A 25460-nucleotide genomic window follows, 5' to 3' on the forward strand; every position below is an offset into this window, starting at 1 on the left:
AAAAATCATATAATCATCTCAATCGATGCAGAAAAAGCTTTTGACACAATTCGACATCCAAATAACAAGGTCCTATTGTATAGTGCAGGGAACAATATTCAATATCCTGTGATTAATCATAATGGAAAATAATATGAAAAAGAATGTGTGATATATATGTATGTGTAACCAAATCACTTTTATAAACAGTAGAAACACACAAAACATTGTAAAACCACTAAATTTCAATAAAATATTTTTTTAAAAAAACCAACATCCATTTATGATAAGAATTATACAAAGTGAATATAGAGGAAACATAATTTGACATAATAAAAGCCTTATATGACGAGCTCACAGCTTGTCAACTGTGTCAACATCATACTCAACTGTGAAAAGCTGAAAATATTTCCTATAAAATCAGGAACAAGACATGGATGCCTATTCTCACCACTTTTATTCAACATAGTATTGGAAGTCCTAGCCATAGCAACCAGAAAAAAAAAATAGAAGGAATCCATATTGGAAAGGAAGAAATAAAACTGTCATTGTTACTATGCATATGGCATGATACTATACATATACGGAAAATCCTAAAGACACCACCAAAGCACTGGAATTCATCAAAGATTCAGTAAATTTGCAGGATATAAAATTAATATATATAAATCTGTTGCATTTTTAGACACTAAAAATGAACTATCAGAAATAGAAGTTAAGAGAACAATCCCATTTACAATCACTTCAAAAAGAATAAAATTCTATGGAATAAATCTAACTAAGAAGGAAAAGACCTGTTTACTGAAAACTATAAGACACTGATGAACAAAACTGAAGATCACACACACACACACACACACACACACACACTCTAGAGGAAAGATATACCATGTTCATGGACTGGAAGAATTAATATTGTTAAAATGACCATACAATCCAAGACAATCTACAGATTCAATGCAATCTCTATCAAAATACCAATGGCATTTTCATAGAAGTAGAAAAAATAATTCTGCAACTTGAATTAGAACACAAATTCTAAAATTTGTGTAGAAACACAAATGACCCCAAAGAGCTAAAACAATAGTGAGGAAAAAGTAAAAAACTAGAGATATTCACACTCCTGATTTCAAACTATACTATGAAACTGTAGGGTAATCCAAACTGTAGGGTACTGGTACAAATACAGACACATAGATCAATGTACAAAATAGTGAGCCCAGAAATAAGCTCACACACTATGATCAATTAATCTAACAGAGACAGTATGAATATATAATGGGGAAAAGACAAACTCTTCAATAAATACTGTTGTGAAACTGAACAGTTACTTGCAAAATAAACTGGATTACTATCTCAAACCATGCACAAAAGTAAACTCATAATGGATTGACATCTTAAATGTAGGACCTGAAACCATAAAACTCATAGAAGAAAACACAGGCAATAAGCTCCTTGACCCTGGGTTTAATAATACTTTTTTGGATATGTCTCTTTGGGCAAAGGAAATAAAAGCAAAAATAAACACATGGGACTACATCAAACCAAAAATCTTTTGGACAGTGAAGGAACTATCAACAAATCATAAAGGCCACCTACTGAATGGAAGAACATATTTTCAAAGGATATATCTGATAAAGAGTTAATATCCACACACAAAAAATAACTTCATACAATTCCACATCAAGAGCAAACAACCCAATTAAATCTGTGCAGACATTTTTTCCAAAAGAAGACATACAGATTGCCAATAGGCACATGAAAAGATGCTCAACATCACTAGTCATCACTAATCAAATCAAAACCACAATGAAGTGCTCGCTTCGGCAGCACATATACTAAAATTGGAATGATACAGAGAAGATTAGCATGGCCCCTGCGCAAGGATGACATGCAAATTCATGAAGCGTTCCATATTTTTAAAATATTGTAAAGTAATTAGCCTCCAATTAAAATAAATAAATTTAATTAAAAAAAACACAATGAAGTATCACCTCACACCTCTCAGGATGGTTATTTCGAAAAAGGCAACAAATAACAAGCATTGGAAAGGATGTGGAGAAAGCAAACCCCCGTGCACTGTTGGTGTGAATTAATTGATATGGCCATTATGGAAAAAGTATGACGTTTCCTTAAAAAATTAAAAATAGAACTACCATATGATCCAGCAATTCCACTCCTGGATATTTATCCAAACAAAACAAAAGCACTAATTTGAATATATATTTACACACCTATGCTCATTTCAGCATTATTTATAATAGCCAAGATATGGAAGCAACCTAAGTTCCTGTCAATAGATGAATAGATAAAGAAGTGTTATACATATAAAATGGAATACTACTCAGCCACAGAAAAGAATAAAAACATGCCATTGGGACAGCATGTATGCACCTTGAAAAGTGTTCTTTTTAAAACTTAAGGTTTAGCTACATACCTACACATAAACAGGCTTCCTCAATGGCTCAGTGGTAAAGAATCCACCTGCTAATGCAGGAGACACGGGTTCAATCCCTGGGTCGGGAAGATCCCCTGGAGGAGGAAATGGCAACCCACTCCAATATTCTTGCATGGGACATCCCATGAAGAGAGGAACCCAGCAGGCTACAGTCCATGGGGTTGCAAAAAGAGCCGGACATGACCTAGCGACTAACCAACAATACACATTGACACACCTTAAAGATGTGAGAGTGGTTTATAAAGCACTATACGTTTTTATCATCATCATCATCATCACCATAATCCTCCAAGGTTTTCTTAAATTCCAAGTTTTTCCCTCCACCTACATTGGAAATAAGCAATGGGTTTTGCTGTATGAGTCTTCAAGGCAGTACAAAAATTGGTAGGAGTCTAAAATGTGGGTGGGGAAATTTTTTATGTTAGGATATTTATACAGAGGAAAAAGCACTGAAAGATATTAAAATAAAAATATTTGGAAACCCACATTTAGCTAAAATAGTGGATAGAGTTCCTGTTATTAAACTGATAAAATTAACCTTTTTGGTTAGTAGAGAAACTGTAACTGTATGTAGTCTAAACTAACTGTTAGAAAATATTAGTCATTCAACTCTGGCTCCTATTAGGCCAATGATTCTTCCTGGGCACATGAGAAATAAAGATAACAGTTACTACCATTTTTGACATAAGAGCAGTCACCATTTGTGTGACATGAAGAATGCTTTACAATATCAATCATTGAAAAAGTCAAAGATGGTCATAGAAAAAAAATGTTTTAAGTCAACCATTAAAAAGGTTGGTTTGTTTCTCCTAGATAGATTTCTCCTGTGTTACACTCACAGAAGCAAGGCTTAGGACCACTCTGTCCTCCTAATGACCACTTCTTAGCAATCAAACTGAGTAAGTATACAAAACATGTCTTGTAAAAGGAAGCTGATTCCAATCATGCTGTCAGGCTAATGGGCATTATATCATGTCATAAAATTGACATATCACCATGAAGATTTGGCAGGATTTTCCTTATAGCTCCGCCAATCATGAGTTGATTGATGAAGCTAATATTACTGGATTGGATATTCATAGGCCCAGTTTCACAGGAACATGGATGTCAGCTGAAATTCCTTAAAATATTTTACCACAATAGAACTCAAAGAAAAAAGAAAACAGCTGAAGAATCTTCTACCTTTTAAGAAATGAACACTATAGAAATTTCATTTGAAGCACTTTATTACTTCCGTGTAAGCTGTCAGTTTAAATCTCTCTCAGGCCAAATTCTACATCTGTCTGTCTGAACCAGTTCATAAGCCAAGGAAAGCGGAGTAGTCATCTTTTGGGAAATTCAAAGGCACATATGACAAATCCATCCTTTGAGTATGATTCAGGGATATTAGCACTTTTGCAGTTTTGCCGAGAAAGATGGGGATAAAAGTCCGTTTTTTCCCCTCTATAACACAAAATATTTTTTAAAAAAATACTAGGTAATAGGATTATTAATATATATATATTAATGACTTATCAGGGAATTATAGAAATAGAGACATGAGATGAGAATATCAGCAGTGCAATATATGAAGGCAAAATACAATTAAATTTCATCATTTTGTAATTACTCAGAAAAAGGTTAGATGGAATTTGAGAAAACTCTGACTCACAAAATAAATTTTAATGTGTTGTAATGTTTTTTCATTTGTTTGGTGCAGAATGAATGTTCAAGAGACATAATAGGTTAAATTAAAACCATAAATTCATATATATCTTTATGTAAAGATAGATATTAATCAATGGATATATATTAATAGATACTATATCTCTGGGTCTATAGTTACATAGATAGTCTCTAAATGAATACCAGATAACATTGTCAAGAATACCTCCTAAGGATCCTATGTCACTGAAAAAAAGTATTATCATCAGTAATTAGTATGTTGAATATTTTGTATAGAAATAAATTATTTGAAGTAATTTTTAGATACCTAAGTACATTTAAATTTCCCAAGTATTTTAGTATGGAATATGGAATGCGGAATGTGCTCAGTCATGTTCGACTCCTTGTGGCCCCATGGACTGTAGAGCACCAGGCTCCTCTGTCCATGAAATTTTCCAGGCAAGAATACTGGAGCAGATTGCTATTTTCCTACTCCAGGGGATCTTCCTGACCCAGGGATAGAGCCTGCATTTCTTACGTCTCCTGCATTGGCAGGTGGATTCTTTATCAATAGAGTCACCCAGAAAGCCAAGTATTTTAGTAACTCAATACCAATATATACATACACACATTTTTATTTATACTTTTAACTTGCTAAATAAGATACATTTATTAATATCAGAGACTTTAGAATAGCGACTCTGAATTATCTCAAAATTTTAATTAGTGGAGTTGAATGAATTGGTTTCTATTATATAGGGGAAATATAACCAAGAGGAAAATAAACACATTTGAAATGAAAATAAAACAAATCAAAAAGGAATAAAGTCATATAAAATAAAAATTTTAAAAATTACCCATATGCTAAGCAGATAAAAACAACACGGCATGCCTGGAAATTATTCAATATTATTCTGCATTCTTAAGAATTTACATGTCAAGCTATATGAATAGAGAACTCTTCTTAAATCTAAGCATGATGACTTAACGATTTCTAAACCTTTTGACTTGCATATTTTTGCCTGCAACTGTTGGGGGGAACAATTTAAAAGCAAAATAATATACAAAAACATCACTATATTTAAAAAGAAACGTTGTGATCATTGCATTTTGTTACCCTTAGACCCCATTTTCAAAATACAAATGCAAATTAACAATATAAACAAATGGAAAACAAGTTTCATTTACTTAGGCAAATTCAGCAGGGTTCAAAATAGGTTCTCCAGACATATGACATTGAAACAGAAGGTAGCAGCACACTCACCAATAATTAGTCTGCTGCTGCTGCTAAGTCGCTTCAGTCGTGTCTGACTCTGTGCGACCCTATAGACGGCAGCCCACCAGGCTCCTCCGTCCATGGGATTTTCCAGGCAAGAGTACTGGAGTGGGGTGCCATTGACTTCTCCGAATAATTAGTCAGTTATGTAGAATTATACACAGCTATAAAATATTATCTCTTTCTTTACAAAAAATGTTGAGACATAAGGACCTGAAACTTTATTGGAAATCATTTTAATAATCATTTGAGAAAAAAGATAATTTTCAACCCATAACACACCATATTCATATCAACTGAATTCTTCAAAAGTATATTAAATAAATTAATGAAAATTAAGCTTTCAATGAATAGTAAGTATAATATCGACTATGAAACTTGCTGATAGCTAAATTGGGAATTGATTTTATCTCAATTATCTTTGCTAATGGAGGGGTGAAATGGTGTGTCTAATGCAAAATAATGTATAATCCCAGAATTATCTCTACTTGGTTCACAGTGCATTTTTTTTCTTATATGTCTGTAGTTGAGTAGGATATCCTTAAGCATGTAAAATAAATTAATGTATTCTAAGAAAAGAAATTACTACAGAGCTGTGCAGACTCCTCTTCCTCCCCCCTATTTAATGATTTTCTACTGTCTGCCATTTAGACAGAATTATTCATGCCTTTTCCTACTCAATCCCTTATCTATCTCTATCATCTCTTTCTAGGTACAAGCAAAGGGTTTTGAACTGAGGAGTCTTTTTTCCCCCAGTGTTTCTCATTGTGGTAAATTCAAGTTGTAGGAAGGAAGGCCAAGGTTTTAACCCAAGGAAGGAGCCTCCATCATCTTGGAGGAGTTGAAGCATACATGCCAAGTAAATTAGGAGGAGATGAATAAATACCTCAAACTGGATTTTAACATGTACTATAAGACATCATGATGAGGAGGGAAAAGTATTGGCCCTAGACTTTAAAAGACCTGAGTTTGAAACGCAGTTCTGTCACTCAATTGCTTTGTAATCTTAAGCAATTAATGTAAATACACTGAACCATGTGTTATTTACTTGAAAAATGAAGACAATATTCATAAACCTACTATGAAGATTAAACGAAGTACATATAAAGCACCCATGTCTGGTGCATAATAGAAACTTTATTACAGGTTTTCCTCAACAGATAAGGTACCAAAGTTTACTTGAGTACATTAGCTTCAAGGCAATTATAAAATTCTTTCTTTTCTTTCATATACACAGGACACATATTTGATCAGGACATAGATCTGATTATTTATATGGTACTGATTTTAGGCTCTGTCAATGTGCTTTAAAAAGCATAGACATTACTTTGCCAACTAGGTCCATTAGTCAAAGTTATGGTTTTTCCAATAGTCATGTATAGATGTGAAAGTTGGGCTATAAAGAAAGCTGAGCACTGAAGAATTGATGCTTTTAAACTGTGGTGTTGGAGAAGACTCTTGAGAGTCCCTTGGACTGCAAGGAGATCAAACCAGTCAATCCTAAAGGAAATCAGTCCTGAATATTAATTGGAAGGAATGACGCTGAAGCTGAAACTCCAATACTTTGGCCACCTGATGCAAAGAACTGACTCATTGGGAAAGACCCTGATGCTGGGCAAGATTGAAGGCGGGAGGAGAAGGGGACGACAGAGGATAAGATGGTTGGATGGCATCACCGACTTGATGGACATAAGTTTGAGTAAGCTCTGGGAGTTGGTAATGGACAGGGAAGCCTGGCATGCTGCAGTCCATGGGGTCACAAAGAGGCAGACACGATTGAGTGACTGAACTGAACTGAACTGAATGTGTTTTAAGTCACGAAATAGATGATCATTTATTAAGCATCCATGATAATATATTTCAGGGGATAATATTTTATCCCCTCTATATTCATTTATATGTGAAGGGCTGCTTTCTTCTTGTATCAGAATTTGTTTATAAATATTTAAAGTCTAAAAAATTATTATCTAATCCCCAAAGCCTAAGTCTCTTCCTAAATTCTCTATCTTAGCTAATGACATTATTATCCATCTTATAACATGAATCATCCTAGACTTCATCTTCTCACTCTCAATTATGATCAAGTATAAAATGTGATTAATTATAATTATGAAGCAACTCCGAATCTTTTTATTACTCTATTGAATTTTCCTTAGTTCAGGTCCTCGGTATTTCTCCCTTCATTGCTACTTTCCTTCAACAGCAACTGTTTTTAGAGCACTTACTCACTTACTTATCAGTGGTCCTTTTACCTATAAGAGTTGTTTTTTTTAATTTGAACAAAATCCTATATGAAATAGAACATGTAAAATTCTGAGACAGAAGTTGGAAACTTAGAAGTACTTCTGCAATTCCGTGTAAGCTAGTAAGTAAAGTGCTTGAAAGACACCTTGGAAAACCACTGGTCCAGGGAAAATCCTAAACTGCTGAACATGATAGCTTCACAAACTTTTTTTTCCCACTATAACTGTATTGTCTGTAAGTCTCCCATTTTAAATCCCTCCTATGGTCTCTTCCACTTAATTGTTATTGCCCCTAGTATACTAGGCTCTTTCTTGTCATTGTACGTATGCATTCTACATTCAGAGGATATTTTCCCTCCTATTATCCATCTGCCAAACATTCAGCCTATAAGACATAGCTCAAATCTCTGTGAGCATTACCCAACTTAACAAATTGTTTTAGTTGCTACCATTCTGTGATATTATACCATCTTATATATACTTGTATTGTAGTCTCTATCATACTTCAATGAAATTATTAGTTTACATGAACTTATGTAAAAAGGACTACTATTCATGTAATTTTGCATTACCTAGGACCTAATATCCAAAACATAGTAGGTGTTTGTTTTTTAATTTTTTGTATCATTGAAGATATAAAGATAATATTATCATTAAATACATTTTCTACCATATAGTAGCTTTAATAATTTTCAAAGCTTCAGTTAGAGAAATAGCAAGCAAATTTAAGTGTTTTGTGTGCTTTTCTTTTTTTTAGAAAACAAAAAATGTTCAGTGCTAATTTATGAGACTGGTATTTTTAGGGGAGTAGTTTTATCACAGTGCTTGATGAAAAATAGTGAATCATTATTTAAGTCAATGACTATTTGCACTTTCTTCTTGTCTAATCGTAATGTGTTACCAGGGATGATACATATTATTTCTACATTTTATCCTAGAATATTAACAGAAAAGATACACAGATGCCCAGAACTTTTAAAAACAAAAAGAATATTATTGAGACATATCAATAAGCAGGTACAGTACATCCCATCAGAGGCTTTGAGGAAATACTAGTTTGGCCAGTGACACCCTCCCTCAATCTCTGCCCTCAACATACAAAAACACACATACATATATACAATAAAGCCGTGAAAGAGATTTCCTACAAGGAAGTGACAATTAATTTTTAAGTCATGTCCATTTGATTTGAGTCATTGGAGTAACAAAACTGTTTTCATGAATATTCAAAAAATTCAATAATGTAACCTCTAACAGAGCTTGAAAAGCTCCGAAGGACAAGGCAGTCAGATCAATATGAGTTTATTTCAAATGTTGGGCAGTATGAACAGACAAGGCTGATCATTGGATGGATTTTATTACCTGTCGGAGTGATAAGTCCTGGTGATAAGAGTCCTGGGACTGAATGGGGCAGAAGGCGAGCATTGTCTTGCAACACTCCCAAAGAACGCTTAGGAGGCCTGCCGGGCCTTGAACTGTTGGAGAAAAAGACAAAGATCAGGTTAAAATACACACTTTGGAAATACCATCACTTGCTACATCCACCTAAACCTTGTTTAATTGCCAAGAATGATAGAATTTTATATTAAAGACTATTTTCATTTATTACTAAAAGACCAATACTTTTCTTTCTACTAAGCTTCCCAACATACTTATGGTTGCATGCGTGCTCAGTTGTGTCAAGACTCTCTGCAACCTCATGGACTGTAGCCCGCCAGGCTCCTCTGTCCATGGGATTTCCCAGGCAAGAATACTGCAGTGGGTTGCCATTTCCGACGCCAGGGAACCTTCTTGACCAAGGGATCAAACCCGCATTTTTTGTGTCTCCTGCACTGGCAGGCAGATTCTTTACAATATAGTTATGGCAAGCTTTAAAACCATAAGAGATCAATTTCTAGCTTAGATTCTATTTATAAGCCAGCACTTTGCAATGCGGCTTACCTGTTGTGAGAAACCCAAAGTTACCTTCTGCTCTTAAAGCTACACTTGATCCCTGGTATTAATACATGCAACTGAGATAGGGACTCACAGAATTAAGATGGTACAGAATGTGAAGTGATTAACTCTCTGCTCAGCATGCCAGAGGTGAGAGGTAAAAAGCTGAAATGTAGAATAAAACCTGATGTTTACTAACATTTCCACAGCTTCTAGGAGCCCACAAGGAACAAAGATCCCCTACCCTCAGTAGGTTTTTTCCTACCTAGTATTTAAACCAAGCTGTATAACTGGCAGTGTACTCACTTGGAGTGACTTTACTATGGAAACCTGCCACCTTTGTAATCTAGGATGTCTTTTCTCACAGACTGCTTGGTATTTTTAAGTGAGTTGATGCTAAACCTAAAACACTAACCTAACTTATTCTATTTGCATTCTTTACCCCAGCGTGAGTAGTTCAGGAATTGCAGTTGTAAATGCTAATCCATAAAATAATGAAATAGAAAGTCAGTATCAGGCTTCCATCTTGTACCCTAACACAGTCAGTGTACGGAATACATTATTTGCAAGCTGTCACTACAATAAGGAGACTTATAAGTCATTGATCATTAGGATCAAGTCATTCTCAAGTCATGCAATATATTTGAAATATTTTCAATTTTTTTAATGCTGCCTAAAATATTGCTGTTGTTTCTTGGTAGAAATGTAGTTTACAAAGCTGAATAATAGGGATTTTCATAAAATATTGTGAAATACTACATTAAATAACCCAAGCCACAAAACTTTATAAGGTTTGGACAGAGAACATTTCCAAAAATGACTTTTGTTCACAAATAAATTTAAGTTAAATTTCACTTTGTCAACTTTGCAGTAGTAAAGTGCTCCATCAATGTAAAACAAACTCTGCTTTTAATGAAGACATTTTTAACAATCTTGACCTTACACAGAGGTACTATTACCCAGTTCATTTTTCATATACCATGCTGATGCTATTTCTTTTTATTATACACCAATATTGTAATCAATGTAGTATGAAATATTCATTTTTCTCATTTAATGTTTCAATTTTATAAACTGAATCTCTTCTCCTCCTTTCTACTCAAGTTTGGGCTATAATTTATTTAATTCAGTGTTGTTACTCTGTTTGCCCTTGCCCTGTTTATGGCTTCCTAACTCTTCATAACTCTTCCTAATACTAATAAGAAAGATATCCTATTTACTTTAAATGTCTTAAAGGATTCCAAGATCATTAAACAATATTAGTCAGGTTATATCCAGTCATTAGAAGAAGCCATGTTATTTTGTTGAGTAATCTTCATGTCTGTATTTTCTTTTTTAAAAAAATTTTATTGGAATATAGTTTTGTTAGTTTCTACTGAACAACAAAGTGAATCATCTCTACATATACACATTTCTACATATCCCCTCTTTTTTGGATTTCCTTCCCATTTAGATCACCACAGAGCATTGAGTAAAGTTTCCTGTGCTATTAAGTAGGTTCTCATTAGTTATCTGTTTTATACATAGTAGTGTATATATGTCAATCCCAATCTCCCAATTCATCCCACCCCACCTTTCCTCCCTTGGTATCCATGCATTTATTCTCTACATCTGTGTTTCTAAATCTACTTTTGCAAATAGGTCCACCATTTTAAGGACACACTACTCCTATATAGCCAGTCATCTTCCTCTGTTATAATATTTACTGTCTTTCAGGGAAATCCTTTGCAACGTTTGAGTCTTATTTTAATAGCCACAGGGGAGACAACACCAGATCTGGCTATGGAGTCTCACACCACGTTTTACTGTGTTGGAAGGAAATTTTCAAAATTGTTTGCCTAGTTAAGCAATTAACTACAGAGAAGTCTATACTTTCTATTTGCTTCTCTATGTCTTTCTATTTATCAGAATTCAAGGCTACTAACTTTGTTAAAGCCCACCTGATAACTCTCTGTACTCGCCCAGCATAAAAGTTTCAGGGCTGTCTTTATGCTTACAATCACTGAGCTTTATGCTCTCTTTATGCACTGTCTTTATGCTCTCTTTCTGATGCTCCTTCTATGTCCATGAGCCAGTTGTTGACAGTATATTTTGGAAGCTATGAGGTTTAAACAGTTCTTTTCCAAATTTCTTGGTCAATCTCATGATATGATGTAGTGATGACAGCATCGCTTATTCAAACATCCAATAAACAAACATGCAGCCCATTCAGTTTGTGTCTGGCATTGAAACTAGGTATCAGGGTTACAGAGGTTAAAATGTATGCTTGACGATGGCAATGGTTTTCGTCTATTTGTTCAGAGATATATTGTGAAAAACTAGAATATAGTTTCTTCTGCTTTTGAAGAGCTTAAGGTGTAGTGATAGAGATGTGTGTTTGACCTGCTACTTAAAATTTATGATTAATTCTTTTTTTTTATAAATTTATTTATTTTAGTTGGGGGCTAATTACTTTACAATATTGTGATAGTTTTTGCCATACATTGACATGAATCAGCCATGGGTTTACATGTGTTCCCCTTCCTGGACTCCCCACCCACCTCCCTCCCCATCCCATCCCTCTGGGTCATCCCGTTGCCCAGGCCCTGAGCCCTTGTCTCATGCATCGAACATGGAATGGTGTTCTGTTTCACATATGATAATATACATGTTTCAATGCTATTCTCCCAGAATGTCCCACCCTCACCTTCTCCCTCAGAGTCCATAAAATTGTTCTATGCATCTGTGTCTCTTATTCTGTCTCGCATATAGGGTTATCGTTACCATCTTTCAAATTCCATATATATGCATTAGTATACTGTATTGTTGTTTTTCTTTCTGGCTTACTTCACTCTGTATAATGGGCTCCAGTTTCATCCATCTCAGTAGAACCGATTCAAATGTATTTTTTTTAATGGCTGAGTAATATTCCATTGTGTATATGTACCACAGCTTCCTTATCCATTCATCTGCTGATAGACATCTAGGTTGCTTCCATGATTAATTCTTTAGTGAGTATGATTGTGTGATGAATACTTCCAAACTTTTTTAAACTTATCAGTGAGCAAAATCATATTCAGATTCCTTTGTTTATACTAGTGGAAAGAAGACTTGTGCCCCTAGAGTAAATTAATTAGAATCAAGATTGTGAAGATGCTTTATAATCAATAGCATTCCAAAAGATAGATTTATTCTTACTTTTAGACCAAATAATCCTCAGTAGTAAGATATCCCTAGCACTAAAATTCCTGCATCACTTTTCAAAGAACACAAGCCTGACAACATGAGAAAAGACTATGGAGGACACTGTAGAAAGTTGGAAAAGATTCTTCTTGATAGACGATCTTGCCATACTTATCTTTAAGAGCTTTATTAGCATCAGGCAGATGTTTACATATTAATCAAGACAAAATAAACATGTGGTGATTTAACTAGAAAATTGCTATTTGGATGACAATTTAATCAGCATAGGTTGAAAGGTCCATCATTGCCGCACCCTGTTTCTGCTAAAATATTAATTGCATTACTAATTTCTGTAATGATTTATTTTACAGGGCACAAATAACCATGTAATTACTCTTTAACTGAATGATAATTGCTGGTTGGCAATTATTTGTTTTCAGTTTAATTACGAGGTTATTTGTACTCTGTAAAATACAACAGGCCCTTTTTCAAGTTTCCACCCAAATGACTCAGTGGATATATCACCCAAGAACACTATTAAAAAAGTTTATGGACTTTGGCCAACAATCCCCCAAAGAGCAAAATTCCTATTAAACAGCTCAGCTAAATCTTTGAGAGCATCATTTTTATAAAATCAACATTTATAGGTGGTTTGGAGGGAAATTACACCAAAGAATCAGGATTTTCTCTGGGTCCAGGTCATTCTGTAACAAAATTTATCCTGTTATGTATTTTACCGTTCATTCTGTAAACTTCTTCAAGAGAAATGAAATAGTAACGAAGCTTCCTGAGATTAAAGAATAAACCAGATTAAATATCTATCAACAGTATTTCATTTTTCTGCAGTTAAAGTGGATTACCATCAGAGTTTACAAACTCTGTAGAGTTGACAGATCCCTAAGAAAGAAATTCAGTAGGTCTTCTGGTGTCAACAAGATACGACACAGTCTGTAAGATATCCATTCCAAGTTGTAGTAACGTAACTGATACTTTGCTCATTAAGATTATGAAATTTCACTTGGAGCTATTTTCATTTTGTATGATCAGCTATTTGTATATGAATCAAGGAGTAAGAATTGAGAAAGGTAATATTATTTCAAAGAAAAAATCTTGTTAATGAATTAATTAGTGATTTCATGAGCCTTCAATATATTTAATATAAACCATACAGTTAGTACATGATTTAGCAAGGAATCGCAAGATCATATTATCCTCTTCAATGAAAGTCTGGCTTACTACTCTTTAAAGAAACACTCAGAACATTTTGGGACAAACTGAGAAAATTGCTGAAGATAGAGTGGCAGTTAAGTGTGGTATTAGCAGCAACTTGTAAAGATTGCTGCAATTGGATTCCCAAAGTGGGAGTTGTCAGCCATGACCTGGGGTTCACTTTTCAGAGCCATCACTGATATTTAAAATCCCTGTATAGTCCTAAATGTGTCATTTTTTTCAACTATACTAGAAGCCAAGAAAGCCGAGGATGATATTAGCTTTGAAGGTGTTGTTTACCTGACTGTAAAGTGCTACTTTTTTCAATATGCTTATTAAGGTAAACAAGAATCTTTCTTTCAGAACAATAAGACTTTTAATTGCATCATGGATTAATAATAATCTCTATGGTCTGACACTTATTGCAACATTTCAAGGATGCCAACAGTAGTTAAACTCTACCTGACCTTTCAGTGTTTATGAGGAGAAACAAACTCTGACCTCACAGCAACCTAAATCCATCTTCTTTCAGTGTTGGCAAACTGATCACTTATCTAACTATTGCACTGGATTGTATTCCCAACCAGATCAAAGGCAGCAGCAACCAATTCAGCACCCGGGAAAAAGTTATACATGAAAAATGGGTGATTAACATTAATCATACATGAAACTGTTCAAGTTGACAACTGGAACCTGGTCACTATGGTAACTCTCATAAAATGGTACTTATGTTAAACTGGGCATCAATCAGCTCTTGGTTTATGGGAATTTAAAGTGTGGCTCATCAAGTCTCCAGAAGATTTCAACACAAGGAACAACAACAAAAAAAACACACCAGAGTCAAGATCATATACATTCCATTACCATTTACTCTCTTTTTCAGTTTTTATAAGCATATCCAAAACTTAAATTTGAATATATTAAAAGCATCAATACCATCATTCCATTAGAGTTAGGAAAATTAAGGAAATTTTCTTTAACATAAGGGCATTCATGGGATGAGGGAAAATACCCCTTGTTAGGGTCACGTATTATATTAAGGATCATATAGAATAATTCATATTTAGCATTAATCTTATGATTGTGTGTATGCTCAGTCATGTCTGACTCTTTGTGACCCCAAGGACTACAGCCCACCAGGCTCCTCTCTCCATGGAATTTTCCAGGCAAGAATACTGAAGTATGTTGCCATTTTCTGTCCAGGGGATCTTCTCGAGCCAATCATTTTAAATAGTGATGTTTAATTCCTTTGCAAATGCTGAATTTCTATTATTCCTTCAATAAAAATGGAAATCTCATGTGATAGACAATTTATGGGTTGACTACTCACTTGATAGTATAAATGTGAAGCTATTTTTATACTTCATTTGCTTGACTCTGCTCCTTATTTAAATTAAATGTGCTCTAGGCCTGGTGTTAACGCCTTTAAACACGTTTACTTTTTGTCATAAACTGACTGAATTCTAATAAATGTCTTAGTGTAAATAACAAAGACCGTATAACAGAAATGCTGGTATATGATGAATTCTTAGCAGCCTCTTTCCTTTCTGATTAACAGAACATCGACAACATTGATAGAATCATCGAATCTTAGTAAATTTTAGAGTAAACCAAATTAAATACTCCCCCTTCTAAAGTGTATCTTTTCACAGTCAGACACAATTTTGTTTCTTTTTTAATTTATTTTTAACTGGAGAATGATTGCTTTACAATGATGTGTTGATTTCTGGCATGCATCAGCATGAATCAGCCAGAGGTATACATATCTCTCCCTCCCTCTAGAACCTACCTCCCATGCCCCACACCATCCCACCTCTCTAGATTGTCACACAGCACCCATTGAGCTTCCTGCATCGTACAGCAAATTCCCATTGGTTATCTATTTTACAAATGGTAATGTATTTTTCTATGCTACCTCTCTATTTGTCCCACCCTCTCCATCTGCCACTGTGTCCATAAGTCTGTTCTCTATGTCTGCATTTCTATTGCTGCCCTACAAATAGTTCATCAGTACCATTTTTCTAGATTCCATATGTATTTGTTAATATACAATATTTGTTTTATCATTTTCTGACATTTAACTCTAAAAAGGCTCTAGATTCATCCACCTCACTAGAAATGACTTGAATTCATCCCTTTTTGTGGCTGAGAAATATCCTATTGTATATATGTACCACAACTCCTTCTTCCACTCATCTGTCAATGGACATCTAGGTTGCTTCCATATCCTAGCTATTGTAAACAGTGCTGCAATGAACAATGGGGTACATGTGTCTTTTTCAATTATGGTTTCCTAGGAGTATATGCCCATTAGTGGGATGGATGGGTCATATGCTAATTTTAGTCCTACTTTTTAAAGAAATCTCCATACTGTTCTCCATAGTGGCTGTATCAATTTACATTACCATCACATTTCAAGAGGGTTTCCTTTTCTCCATATCCTCTCCAGCATTTATTGCTTGTAGATTTTCTGATGATGGTCATTCTGGTCAGTGTGAGGTGATACCTCATTCTAGTTTTGATTTGCATTTCTCTAATAATGAACAATGTTGAATATTTCTTCATATGTTTATTAGCCATCTGTATGTCTTCTTTGGAGAAATATCTGTTTAGGTCTTCTGTCCATTTTTTGATTGGGTTGTTTGTTTTTCCAATATTGAGCTCCATGAGCTGTTTGTATATTTTGGAGATTAATCCTTTGTTAGTTGCTTCACTTGCAATTAATTTTCTCCTATTCTGAGTATTGATTTTTCATCTTATTTTTGGTTTCCTTTGCTGTTCAAAAGCTTTTAAGTTTAATTAGGTCCCATTTATTTATTTTTGTTTTTATTTCCATTACTCTAGGAGGTGGGTCATAGAGGATCTTGCTGAGATTTATGTCAAAGAATGATGTGCCGATGTTTTCCTCTAAGAGTTTTATAGTCTCTGGCCTTACCTTTAGGTTTTTAATCCATTTTGAGTTTATCTTTGTGTATGGTGCAGATGATATGATACTATACATAGAAAACCTAAAGATACTAACAAAAAAATACTAGAGCTAATAAGTGAATATAGTAAAGTCACAGGATATAAAATCAATACACAGAAATCACTTGCATTTCTGTACACTAAAAATGAAAAAAAATCAGAAAGAGAAAGTAAGGAATCAATCCCATTCACCTTTGCAAAAAAAAGAATAAATAACCCAGGAATAAATCTACCTAAGGAGACAAAAGAGCTGTATATATAAAGCTATAAGACACTGATGTAAGAAATCAAAGAAGACATAAACAAATGGAGAGATATACCATGTTCTTGGATTGGAAGAATCAACATTGTGAAAATAACTGTATTACCCAAACCAATCTACAGATCCAGTGCAAATTACCAATTCTTATCAAATTACCAATGGCATTTTTCACAGAACTAGAACTAAAAAATGCACAATTCATATGGAAACACAAAATACCCTGAATAGCCAAAGCAATCTTGAGAAAGAAGAATGGAGCTGAAGGAATCAGCTATACTACAAAGCTACAGTCATGAGACAGTATGGTGGTGGTGTTCAGTCGCCTAGTCATGTCTGACTCTTTGCAACCCCACGGACTGCAGCATGCAGGTCTCCTTGTGCCTCACCACCTCCCGCAGTTTGTCCAAGTTCATTTTCATTGCATCGATGATGCCACCCAGACTTCTCAACCTCTGACACCCTCTTCTCCTGCCCTCAATCTTTCTCAGGATCAGGGGCTTTTCCAATGAATCATCTGTTTGCATCAGATGACCAAAATATTGGAGCTTCAGCTTCAGCATCAGTCCTTCCAGTGAATATTCAAGGTTGATTTACCTTAAGATTGACTGGTTTGACTTCCTCGCTGTCCTGGGGACTTTCAGAAGTCTTCTCCAGCACCAAAACAGAAATATAGACCAATGGAATAAGAGAGAAAGCCCAGAGATAAACCCACACACCTATGGACACTTTATCTTTGACAAATGAAGCAAGAATATACAATGGAGAAAAGACAGTCTCTTCAGTAAGTGGTGCTGGGAAAACTGGAGAGCTTTGTATTAAAAAATGAAATTAGTACACTTCCTAACACAACTTAATATAGGCTTTCTTGAATTCAAAGAATGTGTCACTGTTAAAAATTTTGATGAAGAGAATGGTAAGTTAATATTTGCATTTGGATTCACTGGCAACACAAATTCAGAATTTGCCTCCTCAAATCCCACTCCCTTCTTTTATCAGTAACATAAGCATGCTTTCAGAGAAGGTGATGGCATCCCACTCCAGTACTCTTGCCTGGAAAATCCCATGGACGGAGGAGCCTGGTGGGCTGCAGTCCATGGGGTTGCTAAGAGTCGGACACGACTGAGAGACTTAACTTTCACTTTTCACTTTCATGCATTGGAGAAGGAAATGGCAACCCACTCCAGTATTCTTGCCTGGAGAATCCCAGGGACGGTGGAGCCTGGTGGGCTGCCGTCTATGGGGTCGCACAGAGTCGGACATGACTGAAGCGACTTAGCAGCAGCAGCAGCAACTGCCTTTTACTTTGTATCATCATACAAGCTATCTTTAATGATGATCACAATCGGAACTTCAGCACCAGCGTTAAGTGTGTGTGTGTTACAACTAGCCAAAATAATATTTTTCATGTCTGGCAAAAGAAATCACATTGGTAACTATTAGTATGTGCATAATTCCATGATGATCTCAAGAATTAACATTTCATGTTTGTCAATCAGAAAATTCATAAATATGCTGTTAACATCACAATTCTGAAGAGCTTAGGAATAAAATTTTTAGGAAGCTGATCACTATTAACATGAATCTATGATTAGGAATAGCGCCCAGAAGCATACATTCAAATGATAAATACAGAAGCCAACTTTCTTGCTGATTTAAAATCTTCTTAAAATTTTGCTCAACATGTATAAATATTAGCAACCCATATTAAAATAAAACTACTTTAAACAACCTCAGATATTCAGTGTGGTGCAGTGGAAAGCACTAGGACTTAAACCTGAGTTTGGTAGGCAGAATTCCAAAAATTCTCCTCCATCCCAAGATTTCTAGTCCTAATTACTAAAACTATGAAAGTAATGAGATATTATGTTATGTTACATGGCAAAGGGGATTTTCCAGATGTGATTAAAGTAACTGATCAGATGACTCTGAATTAACGGGAAAGAAGATTGTGGCTCAGATGGTAAAGCGTCTGCCTACAATGCGGGAGGCCTGGGTTTGATCCCTGGGTCAGGAGGATGCCCTGGAGAAGGAAATGGAAACCCACTCCAGTACTCTTGCCTGGAAAATCCCATGGACAGAGGATCCTGGCAGGTTACAGTCCATGGGGTCCCAAAGAGTCGGACATGACTGAGCGACTTCACTTTCACTTTCAAGATTATCTAGGTGGACCCAATCTAATTCCATGAACCCTTTAAAAACAGAGAAGATCACTGAACTCACCATTACTGGTTTGAAAATGGAGAGGGCTGTGTCAAGAAATGTGGGTAGCTTCTAGAAGACAAGAGCAACCCTGGACTGTCACCCAGCTAAGAAATAGGTACACAAGTCTTACAATTGAAATGAACTAGATTCTGTCAACAAGGTCAATGAGCTCATGAGCAGATTCTACCCCAGAGCTTCCAGATAAGAGCCCACCCTGAACAGCACCTCAATTTCAGCTTTGTAAGACTGTGAATACAGTCAAGCTTCTCCAAACTCCTGACAAATAGAACTGTGAGTCAACAAACGGGTGTTGTTTTAACTTGCTAAATTTGAGGCAACGGCTTGCACAACAGAAAACTAATATATTAGTTTTGACATTATTGAGCTGTGCAGCCTCAGGTAAATTACATGACGATTCTAAATGTGTTATTTCATTTGACAGTTGGAGATGTAAACTAAATAATCCATGAGTCTGATCACTAGAACGATGTTACATTTCTCGTAAAATGCAGATACTTCATTAACTTCTAAGTATATGTAGTTCTCTATCTTCTCATACATCTATTTTAGCTCATATTTTAAGTGAAGCTGCTGGATTGCTTATATGTAAAATTATTCCAAAAATGGGCAAAATGTGTACAAAAACAATAGCATTGTCTTCACCTTATTGTTGTGTGTAGAAAATTCATCAATATATATGAACACCAGTTTGAAAGGCTAAAAGTTCTATATGATTTAAAAGAAGGAAATTATGACACGTGCAATAACATGGATGAAATTTGAGGACATTATGCTAAGTGAAATAAGGAAGTCACAAAAATACAAATGCTATGATTCCAGTTACATACAAGGTATTTAGAATAATTGGGGCTTCCCTGGTACTCAGGGGTAAAGAATCCACCTGCAATGCAGGAGACTTGGGTTTGATCCCTGGGTCAGGATTCCCCCCCAGAGAAGGAAATGAGAACCCACCCCAGTATTCTTGCCTGGGAAATTCCATGGACAGATGAGCCTGGCAGGCCACAGTCCATGGGGTCACAAAAGAGAGGGACATGACTTTAGTGACTAAACAACAACATCTTGAAGAATTAAATACTCATGGAAGCAGAAAGTAGAAATATGTTTTCCAGGGTCTGGGAAGCAGAGGAAATGAGAGTTATTGTCCAACGGGCATAGAATTTTAGTTTTGCTAGATCAAAAAGTTCAGGATTGATATATACACACTATTATATATATATATAAAATAGATAACTAATAAGAACTTATTGTATAGCACAGGGAACTCATCTCGTCTCAGTATTCTGTAAACCTAAACCTAACCCTACCTCTCTAATGGCCTATATGGGAAAAAGTGAAAGTGTTAGTTGCTCAGTCGTGCCTGACTCTTTGTGACCCCATGGACTATATAGCCCACCAGGTTTCTCTGTCCATATGGGGAAAGAATCTAAAAATAAAAAAAAAAAAAGAGTAGATATATGTATAACAGACTAACTTTGCTGCAAACCTGAAAATAAAACAACGTTGTAAATGAACTATATCCAAATAAAAATTATAAAAAATAAAAAAAAAACAATTTTAAGAAGTTGAGATCTGTTTCACAACTATGTGATTATAGTTAAAATTCCTGATAGTTTGTTGGTTGGTTAGTTGCTAAGTCATGTGAGACTCCTTTGTGACACCACAAACTGTAGCCCACCAGGCTCCTCTGTCCATGGGATTTCCAAGGCAAGAATACTGGAGTGGGTTGCCATTTCCTTCTCCAGGGGATCTTCTCAACCCAGGGATTGAACCCAAGTCTCCTGCATTGGCAGGCAGATTCTTTACCACTGAGCCACCAGGAAAGCCTTAACATTACTGAACTGTGTATTTAACATGGTATAAAGGATAAATTATATATAACACATATTTTACCAAAAAATCTTAAATAAATAAAATGGTTAAGATGATATACTTTATGATATACTTTGTTATACATATTTTACCACAATTTTTTAAAGTGCTATATAAATGCAACAGTAATATTACTATGTGAGTGAAAGTCACTCAGTGGTGTCTGACTCTTTGAGACTGTATAGTCCATGGAATTCTCCAGGCCAGAATACTGGAGTGGGTAGTCTTTCTCTTCTCCAGGGGATCTTCCCAACCCAGGGATCAAACCCAGGTCTCCCGCATTGCAGGTGGATTCTTTACCAGCTGAGCCACAAGGGAAGCCCAAGAATACTGGAGTGAGTAGCCTATCCCTTCTCCAGAAATCTTCTGCTTACAGTTAAAATCTCCACTGAAACCATTTTGCAGACCAAAAATGTCTAGCCAGAGAGATATATCCTGTATTACATATTGTAAAAGTAGTTTTCTCATCTGAATGCTAGTACTGAAAGAATTATCAACTCTATCAACTATCTCCTACTACATACTTAATTTACATCCTGAGATATCCTTACTTGTAAGGCAAAATTCAAGAGCTCAACCTTTACATTTTAATTTCACAACTAATTTTTCTTAAGGTAACTGTAATACATGTTTATGCAGATTTCTTTCTCATTTTCCTACCCCGTTCCTTACTTTGACAGGAAAACATTTTAGGCATTCCTTCCCCTCAAAACTTTGCCCCTCCATCACTTCCCTGCTTTGAAATTAAAATTTTCATCAATGAGAGAATAGCTCATAGCAGTTGACTAGGAAATAGAGAACTAAATTTTAATTCACTTTGTCACTGATTGTGACATAATCATGAATAAGTTACTAAATTTTAGTGAATAGGCATGAAGATCTTCAAAGTGGCCATGGCAGTCAACATTAATTTATAAGGTTCCCTGTCCTCCTCATTTTAATTTTGAAGTCAGGTAAATTTGGGCTTCCTTGGTGGCTCAGATGGTAAAGAATCTGCCTGCAATGCAGGAGACCTGGGTTCAATCCCTGGGTCAGGAAGATTCCCTGGAGGAGGGCATGGCAACCCACTCCAGTATTCTGGCCTGGAGAATCCCATGGACATAGCAGCCTGGCAGGCTACAGTCCATGAGGTTGCAAAATCAGACATGACTGACAATCTAATGCTTTTGCTTTCAAATTTGGGTAGATTCAACCATCACAAGTAAATCTTGACACAATGCAGCCTGGATACAGATTAACACAATTTCCTAAAATGACATTTTTCTTCCTAGGTCAAGATTCCCATGAAGCAGCACAATTCAATAGGCCAGCAATAAATTGAACCCAGAAACTGGATTTATCTTTGCCACTGATTCAGATTGTGACCCTGAGAAGCAACTTTCCCATGCTTCAGTTTCATCATCTGCTAAATGAGCACCAAAATTATTTGATTCAAGGAATTATAAAGAATTGGAAACTCTGCTCTCTGAGTTCCTCCACAATAAAAGAATGTGCAAGAAGAGAAACAGCTAATGTGTGAGCATATTTGAGGAGAATTTTCTGATTTAAATAGATTCTCACTTTATTACAGTAATTGTGTAGTGTACCATATACCACTTAAAATGACAAATTTTTTCCCAATATAGGGAGGGAAAGGGTGTAAAAATACATTAGAAACCTTTTCAGTTTATGTGACGGAATTGTGATTATAAATGAGAAATGAGAGTATGCATTTATTTGGTGTGGTTTTGCTTTTGTTTTTTGTTTCATATCATTATCTAGACCATTATTCTTGGTGGGGTGATAGTTTAGTCGCTAACTTGTGTCTGGCCCTTGCAACCCCCTGGGCTACAGCCCACCAGGATCCTCTGTCCATGGGATTCTCCAGGCAAGAATACTGGAGTGGGTTGCCATTTCCTTCTCCAGGGGATCTTCCTGACCCAGGACTTGAACCTGGGTCTCCTGCACTGTGGGCAGATTCTTTACTGACTGAGCTAAGAGGGAAGCCCTAGACCATTACTCTTACATTAATATTATTATAATTATTGTACTAGAAAATACTTTTTCTGACAGAATCTCACAGTGTATATATTCACTGTCTTTGGACTTTCTCTTTCTGGAGGTTATTTGGTTTTTGCTTTGAAAGTGAAAGTAGCTCAGTCCCATCTGACTCTTTGCCACCCCATGGACTATACAATCCATGGAATTCTCCAGGCCAGAATACTGGAGTGGGTCTTCCTAACTCAGAGAATGCTATTTTCTGGCACAGCAGGCTAGACAATAACACACATGCAGTTAAATACCATTCCCCCTTAAGGCAGAAGAATATAGATAGAAATAAACTTTTATATCTTAAAAGTATTTCATCAATGATAATTTTTCCAAGACAAATTCAACTAACCTGCTTCTAATACATAATTGCAAAATATAATTTAAAACCTGCTCTAAGCAGTAAAAACCTGTGTTTCTACTTTTTGAGAAAAAAAATAACATTTATCAAGGTCAGAACCACAGAAGATTTAAAATTCTTAAACAATTCTGGCAATTTAACCCCATCAATGGGGCATACTGAGAGCAATGTTAGTATCCACCTCATGAAAAAAGCTAGTGATGACCTCACTCTAACCCTCTTTCCATTTTCAGAATAGCAGGGCATTTCTGGCATGTGTACAACACTTTCTTCCTTCCAGGCATTGCATGAATGTAAATTAAATTCATCTCAGTACCATGGTAAAGTTAGCATCTTGTCCCAACCTGTCTGTTGAAAAAAAAAAAATAGGTGTAAATAATAGACTATAGCTACTTGTCTAACTCTAAATTTCTTGTCGATAGGCACTATCACTTACTGAACATGTAGTGCTTGATTGTGCCTAACAAAATCCTTGGTACAAAGTAAACATCATCTAGGAAGGAAGGAAGGGATGGAGGGAGAATTATTTTGCATGTTTTATCAGGATGCTTTGTATTGTGCTACGTAAGCACTTTTGTGAGATTCGTTTGGAGCTTTGGAGGTACAAGCAAGAGCCAAATACATTGATTTTCTCCTGAACTCTCCCAGAACTGGTTTAAAATACAAAAATTAACAGGTGACAGGGTTATCACAGGAGAAATTACACTGCATATTTTTTGCAATCTAAACTTTTGAAAGAAAACTTTTTTTGAAAATTGGCAGAATACAAAAACCGAAAAGTATTTTCCTTTAGTTTTCATGCAATATTTAAATAAAAAGATTGATTCTACTTCAAACGCACTTGGTTAGAAAAGCCATCCACAGGTTTAGTTTGAAAACTAGGGAAGCAAGGTCAGTGAAGCAACAGAGTTTCTATTTAATTCTCAATTTACATTAAGCCACAGGAAAATTAATCATTCCAAATAAACTTCAAAGTAACAGTGAGGAAGGAAGGGGTTTTGCACTTTCCTAAACCCTTGCTGAGGGCTTCCCTGGTAGCTCAGTTGGTAAAGAATCCACCTGCAATGCAGGAGACCCCAGTTTGATTCCTGAGTTGGGAAGATCCCCTGGAGAAAGGACAGGCTACCTACTCCAGTATTTTGGGGCTTCCCTGGTGGCTCAGTTGGTAATGAATCCTCCTGAAATTCAGGAGACTTGTGTTCAATCCCTGCGTTGGGAAGATCCCCTGGAAGAGGGCATGGCAATCCACTCTAGTATTCTTGCCTGGAGAATCCCCATTGACAGAGGAGCCTGGCAGGCTACAGTCCATGGGATTGCAAAGAGTTAGACATGACTGAATGCCTAATCACAACACCTTGCTGAGAAGTTATTGTATCCTTTATCTCCCTGTCTTCCAGAAAATTACTGGTTGTGTTAAAGTAGTCATTTACCCTTTAGATATAACATATTATGAGATGCTTTTCAAAGACTATTAGCCGCTAAAGACTACAAACTCTCTGTACAGCTTCCTTTAAATTCTTACATTTAGAGGAGCATTTCACAAACCCATCTTCACAACTAAACACATTATAATTTACACATTAACTACAACAGTGCTTCACCTTAGGCCTGTTGCCAAGCATAATCATATTAAATCTTTTAATCCTTTCTTAAAAGGATACTTATAAATGTGAAAGCAGCAGCAAAGTAAAGATGTTAATAAAGTATTTAGAATAATCTCTTCCATTTGAATACAGGAAAGCCGATGAAGTAAAGAATTAGGAGGTGAGGAGGCGGGGATAAGATGGCGGAGGAATAGGACGGGGCGACCACTCTCTCCTCCACAAGTTTATCGAAAGAACATC

The 25460-nt window shown here is 35.7% G+C and overlaps 1 protein-coding gene and 1 non-coding gene across 4 annotated transcripts in view; one reads left to right on the top strand and one right to left on the bottom strand.

The window, feature by feature from the left end:
* DACH2 (dachshund family transcription factor 2) overlaps positions 1 to 25460 on the bottom strand; it is an 817737-nt gene that overhangs the window by 491429 nt on the left and 300848 nt on the right. For all 3 annotated transcript variants that reach the window (XM_081563841.1, XM_081563840.1, XM_081563842.1), the window contains one exon: positions 8963 to 9075. In XM_081563841.1, the coding sequence (XP_081419967.1) occupies positions 8963 to 9075 (113 nt within the window). The remainder of the gene's footprint in view (positions 1 to 8962; positions 9076 to 25460) is intronic.
* LOC145537328 (U6 spliceosomal RNA) lies at positions 1794 to 1900 on the top strand. The gene has a single exon (XR_014076348.1). It is a non-coding gene; the product is annotated as a U6 spliceosomal RNA (small nuclear RNA).

The sequence above is a fragment of the Giraffa tippelskirchi genome, chromosome X (assembly GCF_054371585.1).
Source record: "Giraffa tippelskirchi isolate mGirTip1 chromosome X, T2T-mGirTip1v1.2.pri, whole genome shotgun sequence".
Lineage (NCBI taxonomy): Eukaryota > Metazoa > Chordata > Mammalia > Artiodactyla > Giraffidae > Giraffa > Giraffa tippelskirchi.